The sequence below is a fragment of the Carassius gibelio genome, chromosome A6, assembly GCF_023724105.1.
Source record: "Carassius gibelio isolate Cgi1373 ecotype wild population from Czech Republic chromosome A6, carGib1.2-hapl.c, whole genome shotgun sequence".
NCBI classification, from domain to species: Eukaryota; Metazoa; Chordata; class Actinopteri; order Cypriniformes; family Cyprinidae; genus Carassius; species Carassius gibelio.
The window spans coordinates 26,661,842-26,687,296 of record NC_068376.1 but is presented as its reverse complement, the minus strand read 5'-3'; the positions used below and the strand labels follow the sequence as shown (position 1 = coordinate 26,687,296).

At 39.7% G+C, this 25,455-nt stretch overlaps 3 protein-coding genes across 4 annotated transcripts in view; 1 reads left to right on the top strand and 2 right to left on the bottom strand.

The window, feature by feature from the left end:
• Positions 1-674: 674 nt before the first annotated feature.
• LOC128015900 (SUN domain-containing protein 2-like) lies at positions 675-8,706 on the bottom strand. Its single transcript, XM_052600145.1, has 18 exons — positions 8,407-8,706; positions 6,035-6,158; positions 5,842-5,948; positions 5,357-5,440; positions 5,195-5,254; positions 5,008-5,101; positions 4,568-4,629; positions 4,280-4,386; positions 4,117-4,194; positions 3,984-4,037; positions 3,812-3,855; positions 3,593-3,710; positions 3,283-3,501; positions 3,079-3,163; positions 2,758-2,873; positions 2,505-2,672; positions 2,332-2,421; positions 675-2,071 (listed from the first exon to the last, which is right to left on the bottom strand). The coding sequence occupies exons 2-18, from the start codon at positions 6,154-6,156 to the stop codon at positions 1,958-1,960; spliced, it is 1,722 nt and encodes a 573-aa protein (XP_052456105.1). The 5' UTR covers positions 6,157-6,158; positions 8,407-8,706; the 3' UTR covers positions 675-1,957.
• Positions 8,707-15,894: 7,188 nt separating this feature from the next.
• LOC128015899 (titin-like) lies at positions 15,895-19,562 on the bottom strand. Its single transcript, XM_052600144.1, has 3 exons — positions 18,693-19,562; positions 17,562-18,326; positions 15,895-16,937 (listed from the first exon to the last, which is right to left on the bottom strand). The coding sequence occupies exons 1-3, from the start codon at positions 19,407-19,409 to the stop codon at positions 16,620-16,622; spliced, it is 1,800 nt and encodes a 599-aa protein (XP_052456104.1). The 5' UTR covers positions 19,410-19,562; the 3' UTR covers positions 15,895-16,619.
• Positions 19,563-22,434: 2,872 nt separating this feature from the next.
• LOC128015897 (rap1 GTPase-activating protein 1) overlaps positions 22,435-25,455 on the top strand; it is a 69,408-nt gene continuing 66,387 nt past the window's right edge. For both annotated transcript variants that reach the window (XM_052600141.1, XM_052600140.1), the window contains exon 1: positions 22,435-22,680. The gene's annotated coding sequence lies outside the window, so the exon portion shown is untranslated. The remainder of the gene's footprint in view (positions 22,681-25,455) is intronic.

Below are 25,455 nucleotides of genomic sequence, written 5' to 3'. Positions count from 1 at the left end.
CTAGAAGAACTGAAATTGGTGTTATTTTGGAGCTGTCTATAACCACTGCTTTAGCTTCAAATTCTTCAGAGCTGCAGAAATCAAGAAACTCGTGCAAAGTAGGTTGAACAATTGAATTTCTAATTCAGCAAAGCAAATGAATTCTGGCAGTGTTGTGTAGTGAAGCGTCGGCTTTTAATAACAAAGCATTTGTGAGGGTGTGGTGAAATTCTCTGGTCAGCCAAAGGTAAATGAAACCAGATTCCTCATTGTTTTGGATATGTAAAGATGTGTCTACACAAGGGACTGCAGAAGCAAAACAACTGGGTAAAAAAAATTATATTACCTTTTTAGTTTCATTTTATATACAGCTTCATGTGATTAAGTGTATGTGTGTCAAGTCACATGTGCATGTGTAAAATTTGCTTATTTGCATGTAAAAAAAAGAAAAGTAATTTATTATTATTATTAATATTATATTAAGTAATTTTGAAGTCAATTTAAAATTGATCAATGTCTAAAATATATGTTTCTTAATTGCCACTGTATAAAACCATGCAAATGATTTGAATGAAGTTTAGATGCGATTTAGATATTAAATGATGCATAGAAAGATCAGTACAATGCTTTACAAGCAAACCTGCATGAAAAAAACTATTATTTGATTAAAAAATTATTATTTGTATCACACCATATCATGTACCATCTCAAATTTATTAAAACAAATTCTATTTCTGCATGAATAAACATCATGCATTTATATTTGTATCACACCATTTCATATACTATCTCAAATTTATTAAAACAAATCCTATTTCTGCATGAATAAATATCATGCATTTATATTTGTATTACACCATTTCATATACCATCTCAAATGTATTAAAACAAATCTTATTTCTGCATTAAAATGTCTCTGCATGAAAAAACCTCATGCATTAATATTTGTATCACATCATACCATGTACCATTTCAAATTTACTGAAATCCTATTTCTTATAAAATAAAATCAAATAATGTGACACAAACATCATGTAAACTTGCCAAATAAACCTTGATGAGAAATGCAAAAGGATGCCAAAATAAAATAATAATAAATCAAATAGGACAAATCAAATATATATATCTCTTTCAAGTGTGCATTTGAGAATACACTGCAAAAACTGCATTATTAAGCACAAACATACAAATAGATGTCAAGAGAAATATATAATCTGGGACGCTCGAGCACTTTGCCCAAAACCTGAGTTTGACTCCAGTCCTCCCCCGTCCCGCAGAGGAGATGTACACCGTCTGATATTTCTAGAACCCAGCTATAATCATCACCCAGGGCAGAAAATAATAATGTCTCAGAGTGCAATCAGAACGGCTGCTCAAAGAAAACAGCATTGTAATGTATGGACACATATAAACAATCAACTATTATAAGCTTCTTAAGAGGTATATGGTTCAATGATGATGTGAACAAACACATTTCAGAACTATCTATTATTACAAAACTCAACATTGAAGATAAAACAAATGCAAAAGGCTGAGCAAAATAACACTAATGCTGCTTTATGGTAATTCTAGCTGAGCATGACACTTTTTGTCCTTCATTTGGCTTTGTAAACCATATTTACTGTTCCACACAATATAAGCCTGTCCTTCATATGAAAAAAGTTAATTACAACTGTTCATTCAAAACTGTATCAACAACTAAAAATTATTCTCATAAAATATTTAATTAAAAAATTAAAATAAATCTTACCAGCACTTCATATCAATATTTGAGGAATGTAAACTGAAATCTTTTTAAAAGGGCAAACAATCTTAATTCTGTTATTAGTTGAATGTTCAAGTGCATTTTTTAATATTCGTACATTAGGAAGCTGTCTGAATCATTCTGTAAGAGTTCAGTGCATTTGAGCTTTCCATTTTTTTTGCATAGACTAAACCAAATCGTGAAGAGGCCGAATCATTTCAGATCCTCTTCCTTTCAGGCAAGTGAAGGTTCTCCATGAACTCTGAAGCGATACACACAGGTGTATTCCAGATGACCCCAGTTACTCAAGATCCTCAGCTCAGTCATGCTGTACACGTCTGACGCTTCCTGTATCCAAGAACACCGGAAGAATTTGATTCAAATTTTAGAATAAATTTCACAAAATCTATGTAGGGTACACCAAAAATGCACATGTATTTTTATAGAAATATATAATACATTTATTTGTAAATATACATAGAAAATGATACCACTTAAAGTTTCCAAACTTCTAAACAGCAATGCAATTATTAAATACAGGAATATAATATACTACCATGATATGATGATGATACTTAATACTTAAGAAATTGTCTATTTTGACTCACAGGAAGCTTGAAGGTCTGAATGGGCTCTCCATCCTGGTCATATGTGAATGTCCCGAGCAACTCTCCGTCTTCAGTCTCCTCAGACATACCCTGAACACACAACAGGTGAGGAATCTCAAAGCTGTTGTTTTCTCAGTAACACAGACAAACAAAACATTGAAATATCTACTCACATAGACAGCAAATTCCTTAGGTGCGCTGTCAATGCGGCCCGTCGGTGAGAGCTCTTTGGGAAGGTGTTCGAGTGTCACATGAGTGATTCTTACTGGGTAAGACAGTGAGATTACCAGAAAACCCTGGGAGCCTTGGAATGCCCAACACTTCCCAGGATACAGCTCCGGCTACAACACACACACACACACACACACACGGATGCTTAGAGAGTCAGATCAGTGTCTATGTGACAGTGTTTGTGTGCTCTGTTACCTGTATAACAGTCCGAGGGCTTTCTGAATGATACCACAGAGGAATGCCGAATACACTCAGACATGCAGATCTGGTCTTATACGTCACTGAGCAACGAGTGTTGAGCACACTGGCACCTGCACAAACACAGTCGTGTCCAGGAAAGTCACATATGTCACATAAGACTGCATTCATTTGATCAAAAATATAGTAAAATTGTCATATTGTGGAGTACAGAACTGAATTGTGATTTTGAATATATTTTGTAATTATATATATATCCCTGTGATGGCAAAGCATTATATACAGTACACTCGCACACTTAATAAGGGAAATCAGTACCAGAAGATTCCAAGGCATAGTCCGCCATTCCAATCCCATCTGCCCTGTACAGACTGATTGCCCTGTGGACGATTGCTTTCACATCCTGTTACACATTCACAAATCCTCAATAAAAGGCATCAAATCAACTTTAAACTAATAAACCCCTCAGATTTGTTTTCTTTTGGCATCCCATCACACACACACACACACACACACACACACTTGTATAGTGGCGGCTCCAACTCCTTCCTGTTGCAGCGTCTCCCCCACGGTCCTCCAGACGTCTCTGCTGCTCTCTTTCTCGTGCACTAGCTTGTCTAGTATCCGTTTCTCCAGATCCTCCAGCGCCCTCCGCAGCTCAGGACGGAGCACTATGGTTGACTCCAATGAGCTTGGATCTTTCAGGTGTTTTATTAGCCAATCGGATAGCTCTGCTCTCAGCTGCAGAGGAAATGACATCATTAGTTGTATAATAAGTAATTGCAATCATAACATCAGAGGAATCTGCTAAAATGTGTTGAAGCATCCTTACGTTGCTGTTGAGAGAGTCTTGTGCATCAACTCTTTCCTTGAGGAGGTCTTGGGCCGACTGGAGGTTTGAGATGCTGGACTTCAGATTAGAAATCTGCTGCTTCTGTTCAGCCTCAGCACTGTTGAATATTAAACATATTTCAGCGCCGGTTGAAATAATGATGCAAGATGCAAAGAGAACATTAAACAAAGTCCACAAAATCAAAGTAAAAAAACTGACTTCCTTATTTGATCATTCATAGACTTCACATCAGTTTGCATCATCTAGGAGACAAGCAGAAAAATACACAGTTCCTGTAAGTGGATGACATCACTTCCTGTTTTGTGTTGTGTTGCTATGGCAGAAGAAACCGAGGTGGTAGAAAGGAAGAAGGAACGTTTCGTCTCTTCACCTCAGATTTAACCTTCTGTTGCATGCTCTGCATCTTCAGCAGTTCGATGTCTCTCTGAAATAAGAGACAAAGAGAAAGAAATTGGGACTCCTCCTCTTCAACAGATGGACGTACATGATTAGATCTGAATTACCATCAGGTTCGCCTCCCTTTCATGCAAGCTGGCGATCTCATCCTTCAAGTGTGACAGGCTGGCATGATGTTGGGGATCCTAAAGAGAAAAAAAGTGCATTTAATAAAATAATAATCATTTACTCCTTTTGGAGGTCTAACTCAAGTGGAGTACATCTACTCACATCAAACGCTTCTTTCACTGGTCTATCTGTGTGTTTAACTGGTGGAGCCCTGGAAACAACCTCATGAGGAGGAGAACGAGAAGCAAACGGGAACCAGCACCATATTCCTGCAGCACAATGTTAGTGTTTATTACTCAAATATTCAGGCATGAACATGCATAAGCATTTTTTATAGCTACATGTACTAAATGCAGTCTTAAAGGTTCTTGTGTGCATTGCAATGTGGGATATCTTGAAATACATAGGTTTCATTTTTGATAAGAAAAGAATCACTATCTGATGTCTCACCAAAAAGGAGAAAGAATAGAAGGAGGACAAGTAGAATAGCCTTTCTCATATCTGCTGTGCATCTACAGAGAAAGAAATTGGAAATGTGATCATGTGTAAATATAACTGTTCTTCAATGGTTCTTCAAAAAAAAAATTGCATTAAAAGAAGAGGCCACTACAGCTTACAGCTGAGCGATTTTAGAAAACAATTCAATTCACTTCATTCCTTTAGGATTTTTATCATTTCTAGAACTTTTCCAGACCCGGAAATCACAATTATCTGCTATTCCTTAATCTGTGAGGTTTTTTTATTTTTTTGTCATTTAAAAAATTATTGATGTTGATCTAGACAGTAAAAAGGTTCTTATAAAGGTTTAAGTTACTGTGAATTTCTTACATAACTATCAAACAGCCACACATTTGTAACTAGAACACACACACACACACAGAGCACTGTACCTGCTGAGCAGAAACACATTGATCAGAGACAGTCGAGAGGTCAGGCTGTACCATGAACTTCCCAGCCACCAGTAGAACATGACCAGAGCCTGAGCTGCGACACACACATGAGCACATGACTACAGCAGGAAAAAGTCCCTGATTGTTCATGTTAGTCGGGTGAAGGGAGGGTGTATACATTTAATACCTGGGGAGTGAAACACGTCCCACACGTCAAAGGCTGGTTCAGTTACAGTCTGGGTAGAACCTGGAGAAAAGATGTTTTACAACCTTCTTGCTTGACCATTCATAACCAACCCACCAGACAGTGACCCCCCCCCCATTTCTAAAATATGTAATGCACACTTACTAGGGTTTGATTTTGTGGGTTGTCCATAATGGTCCTCAGTCGAGGAATATCCAGAGGAGAATCCTTGAGTAGCAAAGGACATGCCTGCAACCCAGAGACAGTGAAACAAAATGCATACACAAAAATAAATTTTGTAATTTAAAATAATAAATAAAATATTTATAAAATATTATTTATATACATTTAGGATACTATATATCATATTCTTATATAAAATCTATCTATATATTTTTGTTATTAGAATATTTGTTTATATTAATGATTTTTTTTATTATATATATATATATATATATATATATATATATATATATATATATATATATATATATATATATACTGTATAATATGTCATGTAATATATGTTATTAATATTATTTTTATTATTTATAATAAATGTACAATTTTAAAAAATGAACATCATTTTATTTCTCCGTTAATTTGTTTGTTTGTTTGCTTGCATGTGCTGTGTGTGTGCAGATACTAACCATTCTCACTGCGCTGTCTAGAAAGCGTCTGACTCACGCTGCTTGCGCGACTTGAACTGCGGGAAACACTGCCTGCGCTCTTGCGCCCGGTCCTCTTCTTGAAGATCCTGCAGGAAAGAATCTGTATCAGGTGAAAATGCACATGCAAACTATCTTTATGATGTACTGAGAGCTCCTGCAAATACAAACACACCTGATTGGGCTCTCTTTATAAGATATGCGACCGGTGGATCCAGTGGAGCTCGTGCTGGCTGCGTCATCATCAGGGACGGACGACGGCCCTTTGTACACTACCCTTGTGCTTCGCCTTGACATCTCTGCAGAACACATCAATATATACAATGTGTCAAAAGAACTTTAACTTATAAGTGGTGACAGATAACCCAAACATCACTATATGTCTAGTACTATTGCTCATACTGTATTTAAATCCATGTGCATTAAATGCAGTGTTGTTAATGCAGACTCACTGCTCACAGGATCCAAGAAAACACTGTGAATCAGATCACCAAGATCAAGCACATCACAATAAACGTGACAGTAAATAAGACACTGTCACTGCAGTCCCAAAGTGTAGTGTGATACTGATCTCTGTGTAATTCCTAATCTCAAACAGCAGGCTCATCCTGTGCAGGGTGACGAAGCTTTTAGCAGCAGATTATGTGAAGGGGAACACGTGGAGCAAATTCCCGAACCATGAACCTCCAGTTCCCTTTCAGTCAGTTACAATAAGTCCCTTTAGTTGGATAATCTTAACAACAAGACTGAACTTTACACTTTAATTAGCTAGGAATCCCCCTTTCTGTGCAGATGGGGAAATACAAACACTCATTTGCTGGTCCTGTCGCCTATTTGTTTTAATACAGCATTTATGATTCCCTAGAAATCCTTATCCTGATTGAGCTAATACTCTCATGCAGCATTAAAACCATGCCTACACATTTACAAACTACTCAATGGCCAACGCTGGGGGAAACACTAAGATGAGACAAGATGCAAAGCATGACCAAGTTTATACGGCAATCCGAATGCATCAGTATCTCAAAAGACCCATAGATGCTTTCAGTGACGCAAAATAGAAACTACTGATTAAAAACTGAAGTGTTATTCACGCCGACTTTAGAGGCTGTTTGATGCAACAAGATCAGTGCGTTTTAAAGAAATCCCCATCTTCAGATAATAACCCCTCTAACAGCTATTTTAAACTGACAGCGTTGTCTCGGCAGCTCAGCTGTGTTCATTAAATTCATCATCTCTCATTTATTTCTTGATCTTTTCTATTACATGATTACCATGTTTTCTGTTTGTTTTTGTTTTTTGAGGAACCTGTAAAGCTATTTTCATAATCCTCTCTTCATGTTATATTTGCATTCATGTAATTATTCAAAACACAATTTTAATACAACTTTTCTATTATTAATTATTAATTAAAACTATTATTACTAGTTTTTAAATAACCTAACCTTAAACTAATTATATATATATATATATATATATATATATATATTCAAATTATTTATATATATATATATATATATATATATATATATATATATATATTCAAATTATTTATATATTTATAATATATATATATATATATATATATATATATATATATATATATATATATATATATTATTCAAAATACAATTTTAATACAACTTTTCTATAATTCATTATTGAGTATTAATTAGTAATATTTATTAAAATTATTAATGGTTATATATATATATATATATATATATATATATATATATATATATATATATATATATATATATATATATATTATTCAAAATACAATTTTAATACAACTTTTCTATAATTCATTATTGAGTATTAATTAGTAATATTTATTAAAATTATTAATGGTTATATATATATATATATATATATATATATATATATATATATATAGTGTATAATATTCTGTATTATTTTTTTGTACACTGTATTATTGTTTCTATATTATTGTTTTGTACCCTTTTTTTTCAAGTTTAAAGGAATATATATTACACTTAAATTTTTCTATATATGTTAAATGTACAATGGATTTAAGTTTTTTTTATTTAATAACATGAATACCCATGCAACCCCAAGCAGCAAACATCCCGTTATATACTAAGGTAATGATCAGGAGTTCACAGAAGGGGGCATAGAAGAGTTTCCATTCTTACTTTACGAGACTTTTTAACCACTTTTTTACGAGCCAATTTTAACCACAAATAAACGTTTCTTGTTGTAAAACTGGGTCATTTTGTTTCCATCCTGACGTGGATGCAAATGAAATGCTTTCTTGGACTGAATAGCACATAGTTTTGTGATGAATAATCACCAACAGACAACCCAAATTACAATATGCATCGTGTAACGTTAGCTATGCAGCCTTTGTGTGGAAATACATTTAACGTTATACAGTAGCGCATTTGAGGCACATTTCTAAGAAATGCTCGCGCAGCATCATTTCTACAGCACATAACGTCACACGTTGACTTGTCCAAAAAGCACGAAAAGATGCTTTTGAAACTATAATTTAGCGTTCATACACAGTCGTGGTTATCTCACCTTCTCAGTAGGTCTCCAGGAAGACATGCAGTCTGTCAAAACCTGCTCATCCGAAGCCGCTACGCAATAACGGAATAGAGACCGAGACGTCGTACACTCGTGAGATACGCAGTACTCACTTCAGTTTATAACGGATTCGAGCACGCTACGACGAGATGCTTTGAGGACGGAAGGGCTCGTCTTATCAGGAAGGGTCTTTTGACAGTTGTCGGCGCAGCGGCTCCACCTTTCGGCGTCGTTTCGAGTTGGTTGTTTGTTTATAGAGAGATGATGCAGACAGCGAGCGCCTCGCGAGCACTGCTGTCCTGCCGCGGCGCGCCGCCTAGTGGACACGCGCAGTACTGTAGAACATCTAGCGCGTCAAACGAGAGCTTTTTTAAGATTCAAGATACAAGATTTTATTTGTCACGTACAAGTTATATGACATACAGCAATCAGTGAAAGTAGGTCTGGCATACTCTTTTTAGACTATGCAAAAAAAAAAAAAAAAAAGTGCAGTCTTAAAAAAGTGCAGTGTGCAGTGTAAAGTAAATAATACTAATAATCGTCGCACAGTCTTCAAGATCTTATGTCATATGTCCCTTGAATATAATTTTCTATTAATTAACAAAATTATAGCATGTTATATTGGTATGTTAATTATATGTTGCTTTATACCATATGTAGCAGAGATTTAAACTATAGAGCAGTCCTGTTTCAAAAATAAATAAAGAGGCTGCAGCTGTTTTCAACACTAATGATAATAGATAATAATAAATAAATGCTTCTTGAGCAACAAATCAGCATATTAAAGATAATGATTTCTGAAGGATCATGTGACACTTAAGACTGGAGTAATTATGCTGAAAATTCAGCTTTCTCATTACAGGAATAAGTATTGAAATAGCCTATATTAAAATATAAAACAGTTAGGCCTATTTAATTACTATGATATGTCACAGTATTTCTGTTTTTATTTTACTTTTGATCAGATAAGGGAAGCCGCATCAAAGACTTCTTTCGAAAACATTCCAAAACCGACCCCAAATATCGGAAGGGTAGTATATTTTATTATTTCTTTATAAACAGAAGATGGCGCCATCGAGCTTTGTTAAGCTTGAACTGGCTAATGAACCTTGCACAAACCCTAAAGAAACCAGGACCAATTGTTTTCAGATATTATCAAATTCTTATAAATCATATTCATTCGTCAGACACTTTCAGCAGCTGTTTATCCACCTTCCAAACCTCATTCTTCCTTCAAGTCCTTAATGGAGTAATTCATCCAGTGTTAAAACACATTTGCCCTTGTATTCATTCAAATTAAAAGGACATTTTACTAAACGTTATATAAAACACACACTCACACTGCAAAGAAATGGCTATAGGCCTAATTTTAAATAAAGCTAACACACAAGTTGAAAACTCGAAAACAATATATATATATATATATATATATATATATATATATATATATATATATATATATATATATAAAGATTTCAGCACAGACCAAGCAAATCCTCATATTATTCTGCATTAGATTCAACCAATACAGATTTACTTAAGCTGTGAGGACAGAAGCATTGAGAAAGAGTTTTTTGCTACAGGCAGACAGTCAGGGTTAATGCATTCAGAGCCCTGCTGCCATCAAGTGCAATGCAATTTGTACCCTTCTCAGTGAGTCAGTGGGGGTCAACTGAGAGCTATCAGTTCTAATGTGGTCTAGAGGGATTGGATGGATGTTTAAAATGTCACATTCACCTCAAACTGTGTTCACCTTGAAGGAAACATTCCATATCAATAGTAAATCCTTTCAGGCAGCTTTTTTGCATTTAGAACCATTTTGACCATGTCTGCTTAATGAGACATTAATAGAGCTTGACAAAGACCCCCAACTATCATATACTCTATTTGCTTTATTTTGTTTCAGTTCTAATGCTACAAATCAATAAGTATGAATAAATATACCAGCTAACTGTTCACAAGCTGTAAGAACAATGAAAACAAATCCGAATTATAGCTTTCACATATTTTTTTGTGGCAAGGAGTTTCCTTAAGTTTCATGGCTCAAAAATAATGAAAGAAATCGTACTTAAAAGTATGCAAGAAGGTCCCCTCCCGAACATAATCACCATTCAAAATATAAAATAGTTTTGAATTTTTGTGAGATTGGGTTGTTTTAGCTGATGTTACTGCTGTAACCTAAATTATTTTTAGGGAGAGGGGCTTTCTTATTCCAGAGAGCATTTGATTGGGCAAACAATGTTGAGCACAAGATGCATTATCAGTACTTCTGGTCCATTTTCCTGAGGAAATTTTATATATAAAATGCAGACAGAATGAAATCCACAAAACCTCCATTTAATATTCATGGGGATTTTAAGATTGCAGCGTTGTAAGCTTACAATCTCTATAACCAATCTGTGCACCTTGATTAATTAAGCGAGGTGACATGCAGTGATCATTTATTCCCTGTCTGCTCTATAGATTACATTGCTTTATCAGACCTAGATGTTTTGCTCAAGGTCACAAAAACACACTGTCAATGGTTTCAGGCACAATTGTAACTGAAAATGTATTTATTTAATCACTTATGCAAGGCACGATCACATAAAGGTCATCCAAAATGAAAAGCAGATGAAGAATGTGAGGAAACGAGAAGCAGTTCCTAAAATTTGATTTTAAGTGCCTTTTGCTGTTGCCAAGGAAACCAGCTGCATGTGTGTGTTTGTGTGTGTGTGTGTGTGTGTGTGTTTGTGTATCTAAGTGCATGTACACGTGTGCCAGTGTATACTTTGTCTATAGCAGCTATAAGATCGTGCAATCCAGTCTTTTTCAGCTACTTTTGTTTATGCAGATGCTCAGCTGTTTCTCAGGTAATCATTTCACACACTGCAATTACAGGCCTCTGCATTTACAAATCACTAAGCATTTTTAGATTTTTTAATAATAATTTGATAAGACCAGCATTGACACTTTGCTGCATTAAAATATTTTCACCAAATAGGCCAAAAGGCCCTTTGACACCAATACTTATTGTAGCATGAGATTAAACAAAGAAATGGGTCTATGTGCCCTGTTTATCAAGAACCTTATCTATGTGCTTATTTGTGCCTGTGACAAGAGAAATGCAAAAAAATGGTTTTCAGACTGATTGCATATTTTGACGCCAGAGTGATTGCGTGACAGAAATATTTTATCTCTGAAACAGTAAATCGTATATGGATTGCTGACTTCCCATGAAACAAATTCCGCACTATAGCTGCTGTAGACGGCTTCTCACAATCGCTTGGAAAATTAGAATGATTGACTGTCATTAGGCTGATCACCAGAACGACAGTACAGACTGTTGGAAAGGGCTTTAGGGAGAAAGAAAGAGAGGGAGGGAAAATATGAGGGATAAAGAATGCCGGCCAGAGAAAAATAAGCAGGACAAAAAGAAAAGACAGAATACAAATGAATTATTCATCAGTACTCTGAACATGGTACAGTCTCTGTGGGGGGTTGAGGTATAGAAATATAGTGCCATGCTGTCATATGTTTCCTTTCAGCCTGCAATCCCCATCACACTCAACTCTTGATCCAAAGTGTGCTAAGATTAGTAGTCTTCAAGCTCTCAAACACTACTCCAAAGGACTACTCTTCAATTTCTGGTCCTCCACTTCAGGAAATTAATGCCTGGATCAAATGCACCTAAATATTTTGATACAGATAAGCAATATCAGCTTCTACTCCAAAGGCTTATTCAGAAATGAATTGACCAGAAACAATCGAATTTACACTGTAATAAAGAATAATGTAAAAACTTACTGACTTCAACATAGTAGTATTAAAATGTAAATTATGATGAAAAAATGATTTGAGTGATTGGTTTTTAAAATCATTTTATTTACAAAAAAACAAAAAACAAACGTAATTTATTCGATGATAGCTACTAATAAGTGCTAATTTTAGCATTTTTATTATTAATATAAATGAAATGTAACATATATAAAATTATTAGATTTTTTATTATTATTATTTTAAGATGGAAAATCAAGTTGTTTCTTGTTTATCCAAGTCTGGAAAAAGTTATATCTTGTTAACAGCTTTCTCGTTATGTTAACATGGAACCCTTTCGTTTCCATGGAGACGGGAGTGTGATAAATGCAGTCTGTCTTTCTGATTCATCTGTCCATTTGTTTATCCTGCTGTCATTCAACATGCACAAACACTCACTTACACACAGAAAGCCTTTCGACCTTTTCGTTTAAATCCATAATTATGTGTTTTTGTTGTCTGTTTAATTATGATTCAAGAGTGAGAAACTTTTTTTTTTTTTTTTGCATTTTTATCCATTTTTCCCTTGTACATAAATGATATTCACAAATCTGAAAACTCATCCTGGAATATTCTCTTAGAATCATTGTTCAGTTTACTTTTAAGAAATGTCCTAATGTTATTAAAATCTGAATATTAGATTAAAAATCATCTCACTTCTGTTTTTGCAGGGACATACAAAGAACTACACACATACAGTATATATCCTGCCCTCCTCTTAAAACTAGGTTTCAGTAGATCAGATTGCATCGATCAGTAGGGTTAACAGTCCAGAGAAAGCAGCTCTCTCCCACTCTGCCAGGCTGTCTGTGTGTGTAAAATTGATATCTCTGCTTTATTCCCTTGAAGGAGTGCAGATATTTTTTTTTTATCTCCATCAAAGTGCTGCCCACCTCAAACACCATAAACACTGATGTCTCTTCCCACAGGGCTCTAAACCAGCTTGAACCAGCCCCCACCAACCTCAAAATTCTCTAAAATTATTATTCAGCAGCCTTTTCATTGTAAATTATGGAAAAAAGCAAAGTCTTGCACTTTAAAATTTGTTCCAAAACGAGTGAGCTGCCTAACATTGTAAGAAATCATATGATTGTAGATTTGCAACAAAGGCAAGTCCTTGAATGCACTGCAATAAGTTCAAAATTAAAATAAATAAATACATTTTCACAGTATTTATATTATATAACAGTATGTGGTAAGCTATTGGAATATGCAGCATTTGCTTAGTAACATGCTAAAGCTCAACTTTATGCGTGTCACGTGCAAATAACTATTTGTAGCTACATGAATCGTGGAGTTTCTTCAAAAGTATTCTGAGCACTTTTGCGGTTCCATTTCCAATTTCATAAAAATTTTTTTGTTTTTTTTTTACTTTCAGCTGAAATGGTTTACTTTTGTCCTTCCAGAAGAAGAAATCTGTACATACGGTGTTTTGTTAGGCTACTAAAGTGCAGTAATAAAGTTAATTTATAGTTTTAACAAATTTGATTGGCTTTTACTGTCGTTATATTGCTTTGTAATTCAGCACGTTTGTTAACCTCAGATGTAGAGAAATTAATGAGCAGGCTAAGGCTGTCTGAACAAATTAGTGGAGCTGGGCCTAGTAGGCTATTTGTTAATATATAGTGGAATATGTGAGTTAAAAAAACTTGTACAATAATTGTTTTACAGGTAGTTATTGTTGAAAATATCTTACCTGTTGGCAGTGGGATTAAAAATATTTATTCTTTACAAAAAAAAATCTTCATTGAAACCAATGATTCCCATACCAAGTTTTGCAACAGTTGTTCTGAATGCTTACTGCACAACTCCTTTAAGAAACATTCATGATTCTTTGTCAAAAGGTTAAGTCAACACTGGGAGTAGTGTGCCTCACAGAGACATCATTTTGTGTCTCTTTCTCTCACTCACTCACTCTCTGTCTGTCTGTTCAGTAACAGCTCCACTAACAAGCAGGCGTTGTGTAGATTCAGGTCACATTGACTATAGTGCGTACCCTTGATTATTGCACTCTGATGTGACCATGCCCTGGGACTCAAGGTCATTATCTCTACTGGAGTTTTTTTCATTGGCCCAATTATCTCATTTTGAAATTAAGGTGGGCTCTTATGTTCTTGCAGTGCATTCTGGGTCACTGTGTAGAGTGTGTGCTCTCTAGAGCCTGTGGACAATCGAAGCACCCTCCAGAATGTATGAAATAAAATGAGAAAGATTATACACGGTGGCAAATGAAATCATTTGCGTTGCCACAAAATTCCCATAGTTTCACATGCACATGCTTTTGCTGACAAGGAATATAAATGAAAATGACAAGGAGTATAAATGCCTAGGTATTGATAAAATCAAAGTTTTCAGAACTCTTAAATATTACCTTTTCATTCACTTTTTGTGCTACAGACATGACTGAGGTGCTAGCTAAATGATATGCTTTGTTGAGGAGAAGTGTATCATTACTTTTGAAAGCAATCAGAGAGGCCATTTTTGACTTGTTGTCAAAAAAAGAAAAATACCAGCCTCAGGATAAAGGACCATATCTATCAGAAGTCAGAAAGAGCTTTATTGCCAAGTCTATGCTTACACACAAATAATTTTTCTTAGGAACAGGAGCTTCCAGTGCAGAGGAAAGTACAGTGCAACATGATAGAGCAGACATACATTACACAGTATAGATGAAATATAACACTAATATAAAAAAAAAGAAAATTGAATAATGCAATGTATTAAAGGTATAGAGATGTGTACACTTTATGTAATCAACAAATGTACAATTTTCAGATGCTATACTGTATGTATAAATGTGTTTCTTGCCAGTGTATACATAGTTATGAAAGTTTTAATTGTTCAGGCTGAATATAGCATGAGGCAAAAAAAAACTGTTCTTGTTCAGAGTTCAAAGAGAGCGTGGCCTGGGTGTGTGGTGTCCAAACTGATTTTCATAGCCAGAGAGTATGATGAGGGCTCTTTAAGAGAAACAACAAACAGAATACACTAGCCAACATAAACAAACATGATAAAACAATTCAAACACATTAGAAGCTTCACAGCAAGCCCTAGCAACCATACTTAGCATTATGTCAGCGGTCAAATGAACACTGGAAAGCAGAAGGTTTTCTTCATCCTGTACACTTTTAAGACCCATGGTATGTTGTTTTTAGTCTTTCACACAATCATGTGCATCAGCTTCTTTATTATATTTAGCAGACATTTTTAATCAAAAGTAATATATAATAGCATTCAAAGTCATTGGAATCAGTGCATCCATTCTCAACCCATGACCCATGTTGCTAGCACCCTCTCAAACAAAATTGTTCTTTTTAATTTATTGGTTATGTATAATGCTATTGAATATATTAAGGGAACAATAATTTTTATAATTCAGCAAATGTTATGAGGACCTAACTTTTGTTCTCTGAACTTTCTAAAACAAGAACAGTAAAAATGTTGACAAATACCCAACTAAAACATTTCAGGAAAAAAAAAAACTTCTTCTATGAGCAATATATTGAGTATATAATGAATTTGTGAGCATAATTGAAAAACAGGCAACTTTGAATAAACATTCTATTGATGTTACTGGAAGAACATTTATTGATAACTTTGGGAGAACCTTTCCAGAACATTTCCCAGCTACTGTCACGGTAGGGTTTAGGAGAAACACAAAGAGAGGGTTGGATCCAAATGCAGGTAAGGGTTTTATTTAAACAGAAGGGTAAATACAAAATAAACAGTCATGAGAGACAAACAAAACCAAAAGAGGGAACCGGATGAAACGGGGAACTCGGAAGAACAAGAAGGTAGAGGAAGTCTTGGGGAACGAGAGCATGAGACACATAGGGTAAGGACTCCATAATGACAACAGAGAAAGACGGCTCTATATAGGGAAACTAATGACAGAGTATTGTCAACACCTGTGCGATTCTAATTGGAGTGCAATTACTGTGAAGACACAACCAGACTAGCGGAATTAAAGTGCCTATGGTGAAGTGCCTAAGGAGAAGTGAGCTCACTAGGGAACACCCAGGAAAACAAAGACTGGCAGCGTGACATTACCCCCTCCCCTACGGAGCAGCTACCAGATGCTCCACCTAAACCCAGGAAAACCCCAACCGAAAAAGAGGCAGGAGGGAGGTGGAACGGTGGCGGACCAGGGGGAGGGACGGAGGGACAGAAAACAGGGACATGAGCAACCAGGAGAAATGGAAAGGTGCAACACAAAACAAGGAGTCCAGGAGGGAGGCGGACAGGTGGAGGCTCAGGGGGAGGGACGGAGGGCCGGAAAAGGAACACATGGGGAACAAACACCAGAAATGTAAACATAAAACAGGGAGACCAGGAGGGAGGAGGACCGGAGGAGGTACAGGGGGAGGGAAGGAGGGCCAGACTAAACTAAAGGGAACAGACAGAAACAGAACTCAAAAAACACAAAACATAAGTCCATGAAGGACATGTTGAGGCGTCCACCAGGACGGAGCAGATGACCACCACATCTTTGTGGTCGAGGCCGGAGTCCCCCAGGACGGAGCGGACGACCACCACGTCCTCATGGTCACCGCCAGAGTCGCCCAGGGTGGAGCGGACGACCACCACGTCCTCGTGGTCACCGCCAGAGTCCCCCAGGGCGGAGCGGACGACCACCACGTCCTTGTGGTCACCGCCAGAGTCCCCCAGGGCGGAGCAGAAGACCGCCACGGCCTTGTGGTCACCGCCTCGGGAACTGTATCGGGCACCGCCTCGGGAACAGCATCGGGCACCGCCTCGGCCACTCGAACAGCATCGGGCACCTCCTCGGGAACAGCCTCGGGAACAGCATCGGGCACCGCCTCGGCCACTCGAACAGCATCGAGCACCTCCTCGGGAACAGCCTCGGGCACCGCCTCGGGAACAACATCGGGCACCGCCTCGGGAACAGCATCGGGCACCGCCTCGGGAACTGCATCGGGCACCGCCTCGGGAACTGCATCGGGCACCGCCTCGGGAACTGCATCGGGCACCGCCTCGGGAACTGCATCGGGCACCGCCTCGGGAACTGCATCGGGCACCGCCTCGGGAACTGTATCGGGCACCGCCTCGGCCACTCGAACAGCATCGAGCACCTCCTCGGGAACAGCCTCGGGAACAGCATCGGGCACCGCCTCGGCCACTCGAACAGCATCGAGCACCTCCTCGGGAACAACATCGGGCACCGCCTCGGGAACTGCATCGGGCACCGCCTCGGGAACTGCATCGGGCACCGCCTCGGGAACTGCATCGGGCACCGCCTCGGGAACTGCATCGGGCACCGCCTCGGGAACTGCATCGGGCACCGCCTCGGGAACTGCATCGGGCACCGCCTCGGGAACTGTATCGGGCACCGCCTCGGCCACTCGAACAGCATCGGGCACCGCCTCGGGAACAGCATCGGGCACCGCCTCGGCCACTCGAACAGCATCGAGCACCTCCTCGGGAACAGCCTCGGGAACAGCATCGGGCACTGCCTCGGCCACTCGAACAGCATCGAGCACCTCCTCGGGAACAGCCTCGGGCACCGCCTCGGGCACCGCCTCGGGAACTGCATCGGGCACCGCCTCGGGAACTGCATCGGGCACCGCCTCGGGAACAGCATCGGGCACCGCCTCGGGAACAGCATCGGGCACCGCCTCGGGAACAGCATCGGGCACCGCCTCGGGAACAGCATCGGGCACCGCCTCGGGAACAGCATCGGGCACCGCCTCGGGAACAGCCTCGGGAACTGCATCGGGCACCGCCTCGGGAACAGCATCGGGCACCGCCTCGGGAACTGCATCGGGCACCGCCTCGGGAACAGCATCGGGCACCGCCTCGGGAACTGCCTCGGGAACTGCATCGGGCACCTCCTCGGGAACAGCCTCGGGAACTGCATCGAGCACCGCCTCGGGAACTGCATCGGGCACCGCCTCGGGAACAGCATCGGGCACCGCCTCGGGAACAGCATCGGGCACCGCCTCGGGAACTGCCTCGGGAACTGCATCGGGCACCTCCTCGGGAACAGCCTCGGGAACTGCATCGAGCACCGCCTCGGGAACTGCATCGGGCACCGCCTCGGGAACAGCATCGGGCACCGCCTCGGGAACAGCCTCGGCCTCTCGAACAGCATCGAGCACCTCCTCGGGAACAGTCTCGGCCACAGCATCGGGCACCGCCTCGGGAACAGCATCGGGCACCGCCTCGGGAACTGCATCGGGCACCGCCTCGGGAACAGCCTCGGGAACTGCATCGAGCACCGCCTCGGGAACTGCATCGGGCACCGCCTCGGGAACTGCATCGGGCACCGCCTCGGGAACTGCATCGGGCACCGCCTCGGGAACTGCATCGGGCACCGCCTCGGGAACTGCATCGGGCACCTCCTCGGGAACAGCCTCGGGAACTGCATCGAGCACCGCCTCGGGAACTGCATCGGGCACCGCCTCGGGAACTGCATCGGGCACCGCCTCGGGAACAGCCTCGGCCTCTCGAACAGCATCGAGCACCTCCTCGGGAACAGCCTCGGCCACAGCATCGGGCACCGCCTCGGGAACAGCCTCGGCCTCTCGAACAGCATCGAGCACCTCCTCGGGAACAGCCTCGGCCTCGGGAACAGCCTCGGCCACCGCCTCGGCCTCCGGAACAGCAGCGGGCACCGCCTCGGTCTCCGGAACAGCAGCGGGCACCGCATCGGGAACAGCCTCAGCCACCGCCTCCGGAACAGCAGCGGGCACCGCATCGGGAATGGCCTCATGGATGACAGCGGCCCGCTCGGGAACGTTCTCCGGGTCCTGAGGAACAGTAGCTGCCTGTCTCCTCCTCCGCCCTCTACGATGGAGAATCGGTGTCGTTGAGTCGGCCATCTTGTGCTGTGGTGCTGGGCTGGCGGCCATCTTGGGCTGTGGCGCTGGGCTGGCGGCCATCTTGGGCTGTGGCGCTAGGCTGGCGGCCATCTTGGGCTGTGGCGCTAGGCTGGCGGCCATCTTGGGCTGTGGCGCTAGGCTGGCGGTCATCTTATGCTGTGGGGCTGGGCTGGCGGCCATCTTGGGCTGTGGCGCTGGGCTGGCGGCCATCTTGGGCTGTGGCGCTAGGCTGGCGGCCATCTTGGGTTGTGGGGCTGGGCTGGCGGCCATCCTGTGCTGTGGGGTTGGGGTGGCGGCCATCTTGTGCTGTGGGGCTGAGCTGGCAGCCATTTGGTGCCGCTGCACAGGACTGGCGGCCATCTGGTACCACGGCGCTGGCTCAGCCGATCTGCATCTCCCCTCTCCTCTCGGGACATCCTGGGGAAATGGCAGCCCCCATCCGAATCTCGGTTCGATGGGAGGCCACAGTGGCGATCGCTGCCGGACCTCCTCTCGACCGCTTGCTCCGGAGCGACCTCCCCTGGTCCCCCGGAACACCACTAGGCGAGAGCCCTCAAAACCATTTCGCTTGCTGGCTGATGAAGACATGGCAGCAGACATACCGCTGGATCCTTGATTGATGGAGTCCTTCTGTCACGGTAGGGTTTAGGAGAAACACAAAGAGAGGGTTGGATCCAAATGCAGGTAAGGGTTTTATTTAAACAGAAGGGTAAATACAAAATAAACAGTCATGAGAGACAAACAAAACCAAAAGAGGGAACCGGATGAAACGGGGAACTCGGAAGAACAAGAAGGTAGAGGAAGTCTTGGGGAACGAGAGCATGAGACACATAGGGTAAGGACTCCATAATGACAACAGAGAAAGACGGCTCTATATAGGGAAACTAATGACAGAGTATTGTCAACACCTGTGCGATTCTAATTGGAGTGCAATTACTGTGAAGACACAACCAGACTAGCGGAATTAAAGTGCCTATGGTGAAGTGCCTAAGGAGAAGTGAGCTCACTAGGGAACACCCAGGAAAACAAAGACTGGCAGCGTGACAGCTACCACACAATGCACCAGTTATGTAATCTATTGGTATTTTGGGGGCAATTTCATGACTTAATTGACAACTAGGACATTGAATACTCATAATTTCATTGCTGTCAAAATACCAACTCACAATTTCTTCAGTAAGAACTCCAAGAATGTTAAAATTACATAAATTCAAAATCAAAATTCAAAAACTTTATTGTCTATTAACCAGTAATATAACTTTGTCTTATAGGTGAAAAGCTCACATATACTGTATACAATACAAAAACACACACAACAAACAAAACACAATTGATCTAAAGAAACACCGTTAAGGATAAATAAATAAACAGAGTCTAAAATACAATATATTAATAGAACTATTTGGCCTTATTTAGAAATTGCAGTTGGAATAAAATAATTAATACTCTAGTAATTTCATGACTTATTGGCAACGTAACCTCAACATTCTGTGCCTGAAGTTAAAACATTGTCAATACAGCCAGTACAGTATGTTCCAGTTACATACACTATTTGTAACACTTTGATAAATTCATGAATAATTGCCAAAGTAGCAAAGTTATTGGTCCATAATTTAGTTGCCATCAAAATCCAAATTATTTTCATGTTATTTGATGATCAGAATTATAGACAAAGTTTAGAGAAGGTTCCCTAGTATTTGAGTCCATTCTCTACTGTTTGAGCTACAGTAATGTTGTACACTGAAAAAACAAACAAACAAAAACAAACTGGTACAGGATTTACTTTCGAAACTCGAAAATTTCCCACGTATGCCTTTGTTTCTTTCTCTAGTCTCCTCTCCACAGCATGTATTCATTGCTTTGTTTTCCTAGAGCTGCTCTCAGCTGCAAACTCCATCTTACAGGCACCTATTGATCTGGATCTTACTATGATTAGAAATCTGGACTGGGCTGCCTACACACTGCTCCAAAATTACCTGTGTGTGTGGGAGCACAGAGGAGGTGGCAGACTGCCACAGAGAAAGATAAAAACTCACAGACTGTGAAAGAACATAACGGCTTTATTGTTGGCAGTTGTTCGGTGCTGGCTGGATGGTCGGTTTATCTGTCGACCAGATATTTTGGGGAGGCTCTGGGCTCTTTGTTGGATCCTCAACACACCTTTTTCTACATAATACACACACACTAAGAAATACACACACTTGAAATGAAAATGAACAAATACGGGTGCGGAGGATGCTGCAGGGGAGATATCTCTGTGGGATCCAGCTGAGAATAAAATCCTGTATTTGTTCTTTTTTCTTGCCAAAACCCATGGTGCTGCTATTTTTCCTGAGCCGGCTACACAAGTGGGCAATGATGCAAACATTGGAGTATTGCAAATGTTATTCATGGCATGCACCTTTGTTATTTTTCTCTTGTGTTGGTTTTAAATTTATCCTGAAATGAACAACCCAATTATGCTTCAATTAGGCTGGCGGTGAAGCTCACTAATTGGTGCCACAACATGAGCAGAGATTTCATTGCTGGAGGCTCTTTTGCATGTATTTAAAAGTCAAAGAGACAATCAGCAGGAAATTCTTTCTAATACAGGGTCTCCAAATTCTATGTAAAAAAAAAATAAAAAATCCTCAGAATGTGTCATACATGCAACGACTGAGGGCTATGGCAGAAATGACAAAGGCAATGCCATTAATAATGGGTTTCTGTGTGTGGTAGTTAACAGCCACTTAGCTGTTGCTCGATGCACCACGAGTAGTTGGTGAGAACATAATTATATACCAGAGTGAGTGGTATCCTCATCGGTTAAATAATGTGTAAGTGACTACGAAATTGAACTAATGGTTCTTGCGTTTGAAAACATTTACATTGTGATGCTAGTTGTTTCTATAGGTTTGTGTAAATTCACTTGAAGGGATTCAGGTACAAAGCATACAAATCTTTTCATGTTTTTTATTTTCATTATACTGGTCATCCACACAAACAATGTGTTGTTTTAAACAAGAAGTAGAAAAAAAAGTATAATATGTAAGGAAGGTGTAGCCTATTTATTTATTTTTTGCTTTGCGACTGGCTTTTTTTTTTTTTGCGTTTCACTAAAATAATAATGCAGTGTGACAAGTATTTTTTTTTTAAAAGCTGAAATAATCTATGTTGTCTCGCAATGAATAAAATAACTTAAATGTGCATTTACAAAAAAAAAGTAAATTGTAATAAATAAATAAATAAATAAATGATAATAAAATAAAACTACACACTATAAACCATAGAGAATATATAAAATCTCAGCAGATAGTAAAATGTGTTCGAGTGTAGTCCGCGTGCTGTGAGACAGTGAGGAGTGATGGTCACGTGACGCGGGCTTTCTGTAGCTTGTTTCTTTGAAAGAGGAAACGCGCCGCACTCACTCCTCACTGGCATCATCTCTGAGGGGACAGAGCTCAGCAAATATTTTGTTTATTTGCGCTATGATTAGCTAACTAAATAACCTAGGCAGCCGGACGTTTTTCTTTAACCTCTTAATTTAGCTATTTTACCACTATTACGCCCAACAACCGTTAGAAACGCCAACCTTGCTTCGAAGACTACACCTGTCCCAGCATCATCTGAGTGAGATTCCGCAAAGCTACTGGTGAGCCACACTACTTTATGATGCTTTGTACGTATTTTCTGCAATGATGTGAAAGTTTGTTTTTATCTTAAATGCCACATTAGAGCAGACGACTTTATATTAGGATATATGTGAATGAACTATCAAGCTGTCCATTTAGTCCTGTATTGAAATACACTTGATAGCAAATTAATGGCTAGATTAAAACGATTCCCCCAATTTTCCTTTTCCGATCTTAATTTTGTCTTTCATTATTTAACTCGGACGGGGGTGTCCGTTGGTTGTTGTCGTCGATGTTGCGGCTAAAGCTTCATTGTTCCAGGTGTGTGAAGAGTATATTAGAGTAGCTTGCCATTAAAAATGAACCATGCTGCTTTTTTTGCGGACAGAGAGATGAGAGGAATTTTGAGAGACGCGCTCAGAAAATAACTTAACAAGCTTGCTGTTTTGAGCCTGCTTTTTGATTCAGTCAAATCCACCTCTGCTTTATTATAAGGGTTCAAACAGTGATGCTTTTCCAGTGTGTCTATGGAATAGTATTGTAATATTTCAACCCTGTCTTTCTTCCTTGGGCCAAAATGAGATGTTCTTTTCTGCTCTTTTCCATAGAATAAAAGTGATTTGTGTTGTCAAGTTCCAAAAAGTGTGCAAAAGCTATAAAAGTACTTTAAATATACCATAGTATGTGATTTGACCTCAGTAATGGCAAGCATAAATTATTTTCACATTTCTGTTAACTTATTCTGTTTTGTATCGAACTGGGGCATAAAAAAAGAAGATTTTCAGACATAACCAACATTTTTGATATGTGATGACAGAAGCCTTGGAATCTAGTGGAATGCAGACTATTTTTTGGTGCTTTTTTGGAGCTTGATAACCTGTCCCTTTTACCTTCTTTGTTCTAAATAAGAGTAGCTTGCAGCTTTGCTTTGTGGTTAATGGAAGCAAAAAAAAATTGGGGATTGGAATGAGAGCGAGATCTGGGTAATATTTGGGTGAACTTCTTTAAAAATGTTGTTGTGGTCCAATATTCATTGTGTTTTCGGGCATATTCAACATTATTGTATTGCTACATGCAGCTGTACTACTATAAGTCACAGCTGTTAACAGGCTTGATTTCAGTTCACACAAATCCAATGTAAAAGGATGTGAGTGAGCATTTCTAATCACTATCACTAGTTTTCACTAACTGCCTTTTATATTTTAGAATGTTTAACTATAAAAAGTGTCTGAATCTTAGTGGAGCCTAGTGGGACGTACAAATGGTGTTTGTCCAATGCCCTGGTTCTTCCACCCTGTTATCACCCGTGTTCCACCCTCCCTTCTGTCCCCTCAGCGTCTCTTATCTGCCTCCCCCATTCCTCTCCCTCTCCCTCACTCTCTCACCTTCTCCATCTCTCTCTCCCACTCTTTCATCCTTTATTCATCCTTCCCTCTCCCTCCTGTTTCTCTCCCCGCTCTCTTTCTTTAACACCCTTCACCCTCTTTGCTTTCCCCGCCTGTGGCTAGCATTATTCTGTGGTCCGTCTGTTTAAAGAGATGGACAGCTGTTGAGATGCCATGGAGGGCAAGAGTTCCTGCAGCTATTTCCTGATTGCTGGCTTTTTCCCCATCTCACAAGTCTAATGACCCCGCCGCGATTTCCATTACAGAAAAATAACACTATTAGATTAGTCAGAGCGAGTGGAGGAGTATTGACTGTTCAGTCTAGCTGCTGGCCAAGGCTGAAAGATCAGCGCTGTTGTAAGTTGTAGGCCCGGCTATAGACGAGAAATAAATGGATGAGAAAGCAAAGATGGAAGAGCTGAACGCTAACTGGGCAGAATCTATGAGGAAGAGATAATGTGTGTATTTTTAATGTAGAAGGGAAACAGAGTAACCTGAATGCTGTCTCCTAAAAAAAAACAGCCTTATGCGAGTGAATTTTCTGTTCATAAATCAGATTTTTGTGTGTGTGTGTGTGGATGTAATTATTAGATAATCTAATTTTACATAGTCTAATTTGATATTGTTTGCATTAAGTACTGAGGAAGTACACACAAATTGCACAAATTAGTTTGATTTAACTATTTATTAAATACCATTATATTTTAAATGTTAAACTTGTGACAATGTAGTTAAAATGTTAAATCACAATATATAGACTAGAAAGGTTCTTCTAATTTTCTATAATAACAAAATCTATATTCAAGGATATTACTGCACATGTTGATGATTTTTAGAAGATCATGAAAAAAGAGTGCATTGTCGGTTAAGTTCAGTGTCTGATATGGATCACTTTATAAATGTAATTAAATTTGGATTTGAGCAGAAAACCTGACTTGAACACTTTCTTATTGTGTGAATGCAGCCTAAATTAAGGTTTTGTAATTACAACAATTTTGTGAGTTGCATCATGATGGTCTATGATTATAACTGGTTCATTTAAGATGAGGATGAAGCAGTCAATAGAGACTGTTCGCATCTAAAGCTGCACATACAGGTGCATTTCAATAAATTAGAATGTTGTGGAAAAGTCCATTTATTTCAGTAATTCAACTCAAACTGTGTATTAAATAAACTCAATGCACACAGGCTGAAGTAGTTTAAGACGATTTTAGCTCACATTTAACAAAACCCCGCCAATTCTCAACAATAACAACAAATTAGAATATTTCTTAAGACCAAAGAAAAAAAAAATTTTTAGTGAATTGTTGGCATTCTGGAAAGTATGTTCATTTACTGTACATGTACTCAATACTTGCCTCACTTCAGCGTGGTATGGAAGCCCAGGTTTCTTTGACAGTGACCTTCAGC